Source organism: Notolabrus celidotus, chromosome 12, assembly GCF_009762535.1.
Source record: "Notolabrus celidotus isolate fNotCel1 chromosome 12, fNotCel1.pri, whole genome shotgun sequence".
NCBI lineage: Eukaryota > Metazoa > Chordata > Actinopteri > Labriformes > Labridae > Notolabrus > Notolabrus celidotus.
In genome coordinates, this window is record NC_048283.1 from 17,945,782 (window position 1) to 17,959,567 (window position 13,786).

At 41.7% G+C, this 13,786-nt stretch overlaps 1 protein-coding gene across 1 annotated transcript in view; it reads right to left on the reverse strand.

Annotated features, from left to right (window-relative positions):
• Positions 1-8,300: 8,300 nt before the first annotated feature.
• The window catches only part of si:dkey-12j5.1 (probable assembly chaperone of rpl4), a 31,440-nt gene continuing 25,954 nt past the window's right edge, over positions 8,301-13,786 (reverse strand). The window contains exon 12 of the mRNA XM_034697095.1: positions 8,301-8,647. Coding sequence (XP_034552986.1) covers positions 8,471-8,647 — 177 coding nt within the window. The 3' untranslated portion in view covers positions 8,301-8,470. The remainder of the gene's footprint in view (positions 8,648-13,786) is intronic.

Below are 13,786 nucleotides of genomic sequence, written 5' to 3' on the forward strand. Positions count from 1 at the left end.
ACACTATTTCACACTGAATTTAAGTTTTGCTTTTCACTACACTGATAATAATCTCAGTCCCTCGGCTTCATCTCTGGGTGAACATCTCCTTGAAAAGATACTGATCCTTAAGTTCCTAAGGGTCTGAGGGAAAAGTCATGGTGACATTTAGTGCCTCTCCAAGATGTGGCAATTTATTTTAGGAAAAGAAGAATCGCTGTGAAAGTGCTTCTTTTGTCATTTGCAGAGTAACATGCTGCCCTTTCAAACAAACTGTGTTTTGTTTTAATAGTCTGCTTTTAAAGTGTCTTATTCATTGGCAAACAGATAAATCATCTTGTCCAAAATAGCACATTTCAATCTCACACCCAGCTTGACCTTTAGTTCCCTTCCCTGGGGATGCCAAGAGTAAAACTCAGAAAGTCAGCACCAGACAGTTTAGTACAGGTGCAATATCTGTCTTATAATCAGACATGTAAAGTAAATTGAAGTCTTTTGTCATCATAAACGAAACATTTTTTTCTTGTGCATGTCTTGCCAAAGGTTAAGGTGGTTAGTAACTGTTGCTATGCATCCATGCTTGGTGATTGGTGAACAGTGAATGCATCAACGCAGCGTGCCAAACAGTTGATCACTGCAGCGGCCGGCACTCAGGGAGCAGAGCACAGCGGAGAACAGAGCGGCATCCAGATGGTCTATGGACTTGGACTACCCAGAGTGCTTTGAGAGATTGGATTGATTTGCCCTCCGTGATATCAGTGATCACAGGCCAGCACATGGAGGGGGGCTGCAGCACGAGGGCGACACAAATACGAACCCAGAAACAAGACACAAAACGTGCACTCCCTGTCCTGAGGTGTTGGCCAGAAATATAAGTCAACCCCTGCAGAGATTTGGTAATTAGAGCACAATTCGTCTTTCTCCTCCCCCTGACCCCTGAGCTTGTGTGTGTGTGTGTCTGGTTATGTGTGTGTGTGTGTGTTAGTATTTGTGTAAAAGTGTGTGAGTTTGAGAGGAGCAGAGACAGAGAATCCCTATCTCTCTCCCCAGGACGGGAGATCAAACAGACTGTGTGAAATATAGAGCAGCAATAATTAGCAGCTGTTACAGCATCAAACCTCTCTATCTCTACCTCTCCTTCTCTTCAACACACACACACACACACACACACACACACACACACACACACACACACACACACACACACACACACACACACACACACACACACACACACACACACAATCTAAATTACACACCGTGCTGCTCTTTCTCATCCCAGAGTTTAATTTAGAGATTCTCAAAGTGTGCTGCAACTTCTAAGTCCTCCAATACTGATAATCTTGAAGATGGCACTAAATCAACCCACTCCACTTTTCCCTCCGTCTTCACTTGGGTTCATAAGCAATAAAAATCACTCACACAGCCTGAAGGGGGAAATGCAATAGAACAGACATACACTAACGATAAGATTGAACACATTACAGAAAATGATGGGGACAAAAAAAGTATTCCCAGCAAATTTTTCCTCTAATATGGTACCCTTGTTTTTATTAATATGTTTTCTCACTACAGTTATTCACACAGGGGTCATGTGGAAATTAGCAATCACAATATCACTGTACTTTCTGTCAGTGACTGATTAAATCATTACAGAACCCCTGAGATACTCTCCCTCTGGTGTGTTCATGTTTTGCTGTTGTGTGCGTCTCCCTCCTAGCCCCCGTGTGTATTTGTGTGCACATGCAGCAGTGCCATTTGATTTATGATGGAGAAGAAGCGGTTTCCTCACTCAATCGCTCCTGTGAATTAATGAGGTATAAAAACTAAAGCTGGCACTCAGTCAAATACAGCAGCAGCAGTAGCAGCAGCAGTCAGAGAGAGAGAGCTGAGTGCCTGGGCAGGATCACCTCTATTGGCACCATATTTGATTGTTAGATTGTGGGGTATAGATTGCATTGAGCAAAAAGAGCCCCTCACGGCTACTCAAGCGATCCATCGACCTAAATTGCAATGCCGTATAAATGAGACACTTGCCATCTCCCGCTTTCTCCCTTTCTTTCCCTTTTTTCGTGGTCTCGCCTCCTACCTTTCTCTTTGATCCAACCAGGTCAGTGGGGCTGCGTTCAACTCCCCCGGCTGTTCTCCGACTGTGCGGAAGAAAAGGCGCCATTGCACTCCATCCCTTTTATTTTGCCCTGTTCATTCAGAGTCTACATCTTTCACATGTTCGAATGCAGTTGTACAGCAGAGGGTTTTTTTTACAGCGCAATCTGCTTTTCAGAATTACTACACAAAGGAAAAGCCCTTCCCACCACCTTTCCCTCGCAGTGACATTCATTAAAAGTTTTCTTGAGTTGTGCTAGAGTGTGACATGCAGAGCCAGGCTGTTCCAACCTAATTTACATCTTTTTGCTGAATCTGTGTTCCACTAAAAAAAAAGAAGAAAATTAATACAAATAACAAGAATAATATTTTATTATTCTACTGAGTAAAACCTCATTCAAGATCTGCAAACAACATTATTTGAAAAGGAGATTAGAATGTACAAAACATTAGCAGAAATTCTAGTTTCCTTCAGCTGAATAGCCCCTTTATAGTCGGATCATTTGATCATATCACACTCTGAATTTTTGATGGTTTCAGGTTGATGCATCACTTTGTAAACTCTGAGAGCTTTTGAACCCCCATAAAGGTTCAGCTAAAAGAGTAGTCTGTCACCAATGATTCGCCAAGAGAGACGACTTCAGGTGCAACATATGGAAAGCTAAGTGGCTTCAGGCTGTTCAGAGATTTACTTCAAACAGGTAAATTACTGTGTATAAACCTGAACCACAAACAACAGCTTTTTCCTGTGAAATAAAGGAGCATTTTGGTTTCTGTTTGGTTCTATTCACTTTGTGTATGTCTGGCTCTGTTGTTGAGGAGGGACTTGTTTGTGTGAGACTCGTATTATGTAGGAATATCTGTGTGAATTCTGCTCTGCGATGGATTTAAAGCTTAGAGGAGGTAGTGGGCTCGGTGATACTCTTAAACTTGGCACAGTTGCCCAAGGACATGACACTGTCAGCACATTCCTTACTCTCACCTACACACACACACACACACACACACACACACACACAAACATAGAGGTGTAATAGGGTAAATTTAGCAGGCTGTAATAGTGAGATGCGATGCTCTGTTGTAAGACAGCATGGCTAATTCCCTGGTTATGTTATCTCTGAGGGACAGATGTTCCCAACAAAGATTACTATGCGCAAACACACAAAACAGAAACAACACGCACACAAACTGAGCGCATGCAGAGATGCATGAGCACATTCAGTCCTCAGACAATAGCAGCGGCGGCAGCAGCGGGATGGGCTGAAATAGCCTCGTGGACCAAGAACACAGATCAGTGTAGAAGACGACTTCAGTGAGTTTATTATGTGATACGAGTTCCCGTAGAATAGTTCACATTCACACTGTGGCATTTCCCAAGACGATTAGCTCAGGAGGGGAGCTCACAGTCTGCTGTAGTGTTTAACTGCTTTGACCCAGGTTGTAAATAAATGTTTACTTCTTGTCTTGCTGGTATTGTGCAAGTTTTCTTTTTTTGAGAAGTTTAGTTTTAGTTTGATTTTGAAAAGATAACTGAGTGACAGCTCTGTGGACAAATGAGGCTCCTGCAGGGTTCTTCATCAGATTAGCAGAGTAGAACTGCTGAACTCTGGTGGTGCTCTGTAGTCTCGGCCGCTCCCAGCCATATAGACTCTAACCAGCTGCTCCTGGCAGTACCTCGGTCCAGACTCTCTACTCATGGAGACACAGCCTTCTCAGTGGCGGCCCCAAAGCTGTGGAACAGCCTACCTTTCCAGGTTAGAGCAGCACAGTCTGTTGAGCACTTTAAAACACTGCTGGAAACCCATCTTTTCTCCTTGGCGTTCAGTCCCAGCTAAAAAAGAATCCTTGGCTTCTTACTTTTTTACTCTTTTTTTCCTAAATTGAGCTCTTACTATTCTTTTATTGTTTTTATTTATTGTTATATTTGTGTATGATTATATTGTATTTTAATAACTGTACAGCACTTTGGTCAACTGAGGTTGTTTTAAATGTGCTTTATAAATAAAGCTTGACTTGACTTGACTTGACATGAACAGTACAATAAAACGGACTACCTCAAAACTTGCACCCTGTACATTTGCACATTCAATTGCACAATGACATAAATAACTAAATCAGTCCATGCACAATGTTTATATTTGTATTTATATTTTTGTATTTGTTACTAACGTCTTCCTTTAATTGTGTGTTTTTTTCTGGCCTTATACTGGACCTGAGAAAAGAAATTTCGTCCCATATCATGCGACAGCTTGTGTTGGTATGACAATAAAAAACCTTGAATCCTTGAAACCTAGAGAAGGAAGGCGCGAGAAAATGTAATGAACAAATGGAATTGAATGTTCCATTTTCAGCTTTCTCTGATTTAGGCATCACAAGAATCCGTTCTGCTGTATCGACCCAAGAGATCCTTGAGGCTTTATATGTAAGTTAAATTTGTGTTGGTTAGCTGAATGAGTGTGATGTCAGTTTCTTACCTTATGTGAAACAATCATCAGAATCCTGTCTTCATTTGACTCCTTGACTCCTATTTTGAGCAGAAGACACAAGCACACATTTTCAATAGGCCTAACCATATCACCTTTTAATGATACTATTAAGCCCCACAAAGGTGAATGTTAACCCTTTATACCAATTCATCAGCTACAGAGCTTTTCCCAGGTCAGCCGCACTGCATCCATTAAGTCAAGAAATCCATCCAGCACAGGAAATGGCTTCACTGCAGAGGAGAAAGGTCAGATGATTCATGGCTGCTAGCACAGTGGCTGTCAGGAAAACCCATGGGTCAGATAACCATCACTCCCATTATGTCGTTAAGTCACACTTTGAATGCACAGCCACAGCACAAAGAGTGGGATTGCAGATGAGTGATATGCAGTTCCTTTCCGCCAGTCCTCTAGTTAGGTTGATTTTGTCCTTGGCTCTTCTTTGTGCTCTTCTACAATGAATATTTGTCTCTTGGTACCAAAGAAAATCAAAAAACACTCCAAACACAGGATGTCCATGACTTCAAAATATCCAAATAATGGCTTTTGGAGGTCTGTACAACCAGAAGCAAACTCAAGTGCTTGTGCATGACTTCAACAAGACTATTTAGAATGTGAATGAGTGAGTTAATAGGTGCATAAACAGTAGGAATGCCTCCCAAACTCTGCCCTGATCTCCTTCCTCCTGTTTCCGTTTAACTGGTTTCAGCTTTAAGTCTCCAGATTCTGATAATTTCCCCCTTAATCCTTTCAGAGGAGCCCCCCGCTTAACTCTCTAATTAAGCCAACTATACACACATACACCAACAAAAGATAAACAGCACACGCACACATGGCTTGTAGTGTTCGGCTATATGATGCACGGACTGTCGGTGGTTGGCTGCTGTGTGAGTGTGCGTGTGGATAAGTGGAGTTTGTTTGTGTGTATTTCAATGATTAAGTCCCCATCATGATGTTGTTATGACGACACATGCATTTTTAAGCTGTTAATCCAGGATTATTCTCCCCTTGCTCATCTCATTACTGTCGATTATTAAAAAGCACATACAGAGAGGCACAAGCACACACACACAGGCACGCACACATATACACAAATTCTAATTATGGGTTGGTTTCCCTGGAGACTAAACGCATGCAAGAAGGGTCTGAAATAAAATGTGTATAGCTTGATGTACAGGTGAAAAACATAATGATTTTGATTAATGCATTTGTTTCAGGCATGTCCTGTGTGATTGTGATGCATTTATCTTTAGGTTCAAGGGTATTTTAAAGATGAAAATATGACAGATAAGACATTGCAGTCCTATGGCAGGGCAATATGTCTATAAATTCTGATTATTCCTAGGTTTTGGCCTCTCAGACAGCCATTTTGGCCTTTCACAGAGCGATTTTCTGCACAGAGCGGGACAGAAAAGCAAGTAAACAGCAGGTGTCCTTTCCCTGTGATTGAATGTGTGTCCTTGTGTAGAAACTGCACTCCCCACTCTCAGCTAGTGAACATATTCCTGCAGCGCTGAGGCTCATGCACAGGTGAGAGAATGGCCAAGGTTTTTTTTCTTTCTTTCTTTTTTTGGATAACCTGAGGCTTTGTGTCCACTATGGCCTGCTCACACTGGGTCAGCTCAGAATAACCAGAAAGGGCTGACCGCCGATGTCCGCTCACCCTCTGAGTCATTAATCACACAGCACTGTAGATGAGCCGCACGGACACATGCTGTAACACGCACACAGACACACAGAAATGTGGAAACGCACATACACACGAGCTCATTGTAATTATAAAAGCCAATTCTAGATGACAGTATCGCTCCAGGTAGTCAGCCCTCATAGCCTGCACTCCAAATGCATCATCATACACTTATCAAGAGAGACATGGATACTTCTATACTGAGCCAGATCCACAAATAACACATTACTGTATATCACATTAAGTTATGGTAAAATGGTAAATGGACTGGCACTTCTATAGCACTTTTCAAGTCTTTCTGACCACTCAAAGCGCTTTTACACTAGTCGTCACATTCACCCATTCACACCCCACTCCCTACTGATAGCAGATGCTGCTATATAGTAAGGGACCATCAGTATTAACTAATCTCATTCATACATGCTGAATGTCTTGCACAAAGACACTTCGACATGTGACTGCTAGAGCTGGGATCGAACCGCCAACCTTCCGATTGATAGACGACCGACTCTACCCACTGAGCCAGTTATAGGTATCTACAGCATCAACAGCATCCACACACGCACACACACACGGTATGATACTGTACCCTTTCTCTTGAGCTTTATTTTTACGCTCTTTAAACACAAACACACACAATCAAAGCGTAGTATCTGAACTCCAGTTTCCCCCAGCAGACCTCTCAGCTTGCAGTTCGACCACTATCAAGAGAACGATCTCAGATAACGTTCCCGTTTACCGGTTATGGAATTCTTCAAAGGGGCATTGAATGCCTGTGGTGTGTTGTGTTGTGTTTGTTAACAGGCACGTGGCACGAAGAAATACTCTGAGGTGGATGCGTGTAACAGCATGCAAGTCACAAACTACAAGTCTACTTCTAAAGGTATCAGGGGAGAAAATGTCAGTTTATAATACTTTATATCAAGGCAGGGGAAAAGTCACAGTGTTTTTGTGCAATACACAGAGGTTGATGGTGGATAATAACTACAGGCACAGTTTAGAATGTTATTTTGCGAGAGAGAGAAATACAAAGGCAAAAAGAAACATACAATAAGACAGACAAGATGTGTTTTGGATGGATTTTTGAGAAATAAGGATCCTCAATATGGAAAAGAACGTACTGAATAGATTTTAATATTTCAGCAGGAGGGAAACTCTGGCCTTAGCTGGTAGTTTCTCATGTTGTGAATGTCTCTCAATAAGATTTTTTTGTTGTTGGTAACAAAGAATATGACATGTGTTACAACCCTACGTCCACATAAAGTAGCTGCATGTGCAGCTGCAAGATCAGACACACAAACGCAGTTTCTTCATCTTCTTGTGCTAAATTATCAAACTCATCAAAGTGAAAAGCATCAGTCTACTACTGTACAGCACAAAAACACTACATAACCCTGCCTGAGAATTTTTTAAAAGGCTGAATTGTGGAAAAACTAGTTACAAAAAAAAGAAAAAAAGAAGAAGAAGTCAGAGATGCCTGTTTCTCCTTTCTGAAAGGCTTTGTGCCGGCACTTTGAACAATCTTGCAGAGAGAGAAACGCATGCTGCATAAGTTAATGTCAAATTCTCTCTATTGTTTCTTGTCTCGTTGAATCCAATGAAGTAACAAAAAAGGCAAAAAAAAAAAAAAAAAAAAAGCTAAGCTGGAGGAGTAGAATAAAACTTCAAAAGTAGCACAAACTTGAAATACCAGAAGCAAAACGTGAAGAAATCTTTAACTGTTAGTTTGCAGACACAGTTTGCAAACAAACACCCTGATGAGATATTTTTACTTTACTGCAGTCAGGTATGGACACGCTGCTGCTTCCGGTGTATTTAGGGAGAATCATTAATGAGCTGCCTTTGTGCGTGTCTTGTAAAAAAAATGTGTGGGTGTGAGGAAGAAGTAAAAGCACTTATTCAAAGGTGTTTTGCCTCTGCTGATTTTTAGGAAGAAATAAAGCTCTAAAATTAATTTCTTTCATCAACATCTATCACAGAGATTAAGGGAGGCTTTACTCAAGAATGCACTTAATTGACCGAAAGTATTACACAACCAGCTGAAAGAGATTGAGTAGACTGCAGCTTTAATGTTTTTGTGCATCACTCTTCAATTTGATGTGTGTGAAAGGATAACCACTTAAAAAGGCACTTTAGAGGGAATACTAGAACATTTTGACTACAAGGAGGACGATAGAAGGAAGTGAAATTAGAGCTCGAGCAAAGGTTGCTGTGGTCAGTGTTCCATGGCTGCACTGTCCTCCTCCTCCTCTTCATCATCACTACAGGGTTCATAATCATCATCCAAGACAAGGTCTCCCTCTTCTGCCTCCGCCTCTCCTCCCAGCTCGCCCAGCAGCTGTTCCACATGCTCCAACATCGGCTGGTCATCACACCGCAGCTTCCCGTACAGCTGGGGAATGGGGAGAGAAGGGGAAAAAAAGGACAAGAAAGGATGATGCAAGTGTGTAATAAGCTAGTAAGCACATTGGAAAAATGGAAAAATTTAAATAGAAAGTAGGTTATACAGCAGAAGAGTTGGGACCGACATGAAGTGCAAAATTATACCGCATATGCACTACAAGAAATGAGATACGGCGAGTGAAAAGCAGTGGCGTTGTGTGGCTGGAGATAACAGTGCATCACTGCGGCATCAGTAAGCAGCAGCTTGGAGTTGGAGGGAAGTGAGCAGCCTTGAGGTTTTTAAGTCTCTAAGTGCTGGTTAGGCCATCTGAAATATCCAATAGCAGCTGCAGTTTGTCAGCGCCGCAGTCACAGCTCGCAAAACGCTGGTAAACAGTTTTTGTCTTTCATTTGGCAAATCAGCACATTTGATACACTGTTCAGCCGCACAGGAGACAAAAAGACCATTTATCTTCCTATTGCTTGTGCGACATTCATGCACCCGCACATAAAGCAATGTAACCTCAAGCACACATGGTTATGTTACATACATGCAACACATACACACACTTAATCAGAGTTGTTATCTCGGGGAAATACGCCATGAAAGAGTGAGATAAAGAAGTGCTGGTCTCAAAGCAGGCAGCGGCAGATTTGTCTCAGTAAAATACTCTGTGTGTGTGTAATTACTGAACTCAAAGTGGAGCTGGGTGATAAAACTCCTCGTGCTACCACCAAGGACAGGAAGCATAAAACCGTGTTTCAGCGCGTGCACGATATACAGAGTGATGGGAACAGATACAGAGATCTATGCTTCTCTTTCTAGAAACAAAACTAGAGAGCTGAAGAGAGAGTGAGGATGGTTGATATGATATAGGAATGTTCTTTGCACGCACGCACGCACGCACGCACACACACACACACACACACTTGCAGGGGCACAGGCAGTCACTTGAGCTCATGGACAATAAGCAGCTGAGTGCCATCATTCTCACTAAAAGTGTAACGAGGCCAGGAGAGTGAAGAAGAGTGTGTGTGACTGCTTTGCCCCAGGACCAGTCTCTAAGCAACAGTGGGTCCTGACAGGAGACACACACTCCCATGGGAACTCATTTAGAGTATAAAAATGTGGTGAGTGTGTGTGTGTGTGTGTGTGTGTATTTAAGTGGATGCTGTCTTAGCAGGTTGGAGCTCCAGGGAGCTGGAGCATGACCCAAGTCATGGAAAGAGTCTGATATCAGGGGAGAGTTGAGAGTTGACCCTCTCAGGCTCCTCAGAGCACCAAACGTACATATGGCGGGAAAAAAATATTGTATTCTGCCAGTGTCACTGTGAAATGCCTGGAGGTGTTTATCCACAGCTATAGCCCAATGCTTGGGTTCGCTTTGCAATCCATTGGGGACAAACACAGAATAATTGCATCTAACAGCCTTGGGTTAAAAGAATGAAGTGTCTTACGTATGAGTTGCATGAAAGAAATGTAAGAAATGTAGTGAATGCATAAAACAAAGAAAGAAAAATCATGAAGGTGCTGCAATACTGAGTGCTATTTGGAAAATGTATTTATGTATGGTGATTTTTCCTACAAATCAATAGCATAGTAAGTCTGCTTGATAGGATGTGATTTCTCATTGTGAGTCTTTCAGCCAACTATACAAACAGAAGCTATTCTTTACACATTCACCACCGAACGCTGCTGAGATCAGCACCAACGCCGCAAAAAAACACAGGCATTTCTCATTTGCAACAGCCTATGTTTTCTCTTCTCACTTTCACGGCCCAGAGAGCTGCCTGGAGAGAGAGAGAGAGAGAGAGAGAGAGAGAGAGAGAGAGAGAGAGAGAGAGAGAGAGAGAGAGAGAGAGAGAGAGAGAGAGAGAGAGAGAGAGAGAGAGAGGGGAGGGAGGAGTAGAGAGAGAGAGTGTGTGTGTGATCGTATAACTTTTTCATGGTCCACTTTGCTCTACTTTCATCCCTAAGTCACAGCCCAAAGCACACTTGACCACAGCCAGAACAACACACACACACTTACTTAAACTAACACATGCAGGGGTGCATGGACACATCTGTCTCGTTGCTTTTGTTTTTAGATCTGTAGGTCAGTCAATTCAACCGCTTTGGACCTAGATATTTTGCAACTACTACAGGATAATTTGTACGAATGTCTCTGCAGATACGTATGTCATCCAGAAAACATGAATGCTACGGACTTTGCTTATCCTTTGACTTTGCTCTTTGTGCGAACTGGTGATGAACTGAAAACAAGCTTCTTTTCAAACACTCATCCAGTTTGCTTGTTTCTCCAACATAAAGAGTGCAGGTGCACTTTTTTATACCTGCAGGCTTCTTACACAGAATAAATCTAGAAATAAATCTAGAGAAGGTTGGTCATTAACTGTCTTTGCTTCAATGCGTGCGCAACTGCTGTGACGTTACAGTGACAACTGCTCCAAATGTGTCTATAACAGTGTTGGCTGTATCTGCCTTCTTCCCACACGCCCGCAAATAAACTTACAGAGTAGTATGCTCACTGAATGTGAAGGGAACACATACTGTGTACGTGCATGATCATGAAATGAAGAAGAAAAATCAATAGAGTATGGTAAACAACAGTGTGACTCCTTCAATGAGCTCTAGATTTGCTTCACGGTCAAAAATCTTGAAAAATACTAGAAAAGATTGCCTTGACGTGGTGCAAATATCTGGATTCATTCACCAGGTTACTGGCCTTTACCTGAACTTTCTTTTACTTTTTACTTGAGTTTAACTGTTTAAAAAACATATATTTTAAAAGAAATGTATTCCTTTAGAGTTCTTTTAAAGGAATTTTATGTCTTTTAAAATATATTTTATTTCCTGATCGTGCCTTGTGTGATTTTATGACCCCCTTATTTTATTTTGCTGCCCATGTAAAGTACTTTGTAACCTAGTTTTTGAAAAGTGCTCTAAGAATAACAGCATTATTATTATTATTGTTATTATTATTATTATTATTATTATTATTATTATTATTATTATTATTAATAATTGTATTACCTTTTTTTTTATTGTTTTTATTATTACAATAAATGCTGATCACCTGATCATAATCTCATTTGAACGTAAAACAAATGACCCGCTAACCCATGAACCTCAGGTGTATATTTTATGTTGGTGGTAAATGGCAACACTGACTTGATGACACCTTTAACCCAAAAGTTGAACATGTTGTTTTATACCTGCTTCATGTAAAAAGCAAGCAAAAGGATACAGCTTTTCCAGCTGTGGTACTAAAGCACAGTGGGACATTTAGATGTCCCACTGTGCTTTAGTACCACTGGAGCTCTTAGCATGACTGTAGATGATTTATTGCTCAATGTATATTCACATGTGATGTTACCACTATAAAGCATTTTATTTGGTGGATGCCATTTCTTATAAAGGATAAGGAGTCACTGCCAGAGAGCCAGAGTTGGCCCAATGGAGAAAAACAGCATCATGTGTCATTTACTCCATTAAGTACTCTGATACATTTAAATCACAGAGGTATTTCTCTTGTTGCCCTTCAATTTGAAACTTCTTCTGTGAGCCCTGAGTGTAGACATGTATTAAAGGGATATTTCAGTTTTTTTTAAGTTGGGTCGTATGAGTTACATTGCACTAGTACTCCTGCTAGCCCCAATGAGTGCCGGTGAGCTCTTCCCCTTTAATGAGAAAATTCCCAGAGGACCAGCAGGCAAGTTAGGCTACAATTCTCTGCAGACGGGGGACACCTCTTTCGCGTAATTTCGCTAAAGTTAAGAAAATATGGTCCAGGCACTCATCACAGTGCATTTGCATGCTCTACTAGAAAAAAATGCAGCACTTGACTTTGCTGTCAGAAACCTCCTTTGTTTTGGCACTATTTTCGGACGCACCTCGCAGACCGGTGTTCTTCCGCTGCATGAGCACAGATAAACACCGATCAGCTGTTTGGATCTGCCTGCACTTTCAGGAACAAAAACTACAAACTACAAAAATGAGTGATTCTGACAGCGACAATGACATGCCGTTTACTGTGGGCACAAGAGGATTTCTCTATGAACCAGAGTTTACAGAGGAAGAACTCCAGATGTAGACCCAACGTACAGAAAAAGAGAGGGGAGAAAGTTCTGTGCCAACGAGTGAGCAGGAGAGATCCCACGTTACCTGGTGGTGCCGGTGCGTAAACTGTGAGCCCATGCCAACGAACCCAGAGAGCTTCTGCTGTCGGGAGACAGCAAAACTTCAGGACCTTTCTGAATCAGAGGACACCAGTGGCTCACATACGGCTCCAGTCTGCATCACTCGTCATCCAGAGTTCCCTGCCTTACAGGAGGTTTGCTTGTTTGTACATCCGGGATAAAGAAAGGTATGTACCATCTTTTAAATTTGCAGAAAAGTGAGTTTAATTCACTCTAAAGACCGATACAACTACTTGATCCTGCTACGTGCTCGTTGATCCAAACAGCTGATTGGCGTGTATCCATGCTCATTCAGCGGAAGAACATAGGTCTGCGAGGTGTGTCCGAGAATATTGCTAAAACTAAGGAGGTTTCTGACAGCAAAGTCAAGAGCTGCATTTTTTTCTAGTAGAGCATGCAATTGCACCGTGATGAGTGCCTGGACCATGTTTTCTTAACTTTAGCGAAATTACGCAAAAGAGGTGTCACCGTCCTCAGAGAATTGTAGCCTAGCTTACCTGCTGGTCACCTGGGAATTTTCTCATTAAAAGGGAAGAGCTCACCGGCACTCATAGTGGCTAGCAGGCGTACTAGTGCAATGTAACTCATACGACCCCACTTAAAAAAAACTGAAATGTCCCTTTAACACAACACAGCATAAATCAACAGCACAAAGTGGGCAAATTTAACTTTAAGGTAATAACTGTAACAGTTCCAATCTACGGTGACATAGTTGAATGGGCATATGAAGTTTAATACAAAACTGCATTATGTTAGCTTCAGGTGCACAATGGGGCGTAAGTGCTTCTGGATCTGGATGAGCTCTCACTGCAGCATCCTGGGATTTTCTTCATTGTTTAAATGAGTCAATGTTGAAAAGATAAGAAACAAACTGCATGCAGCATTATGAACCACTTCAGACAAAAGAACATCTGACTTCACTTACTTCTCTGTATTAAATCATTTCTTT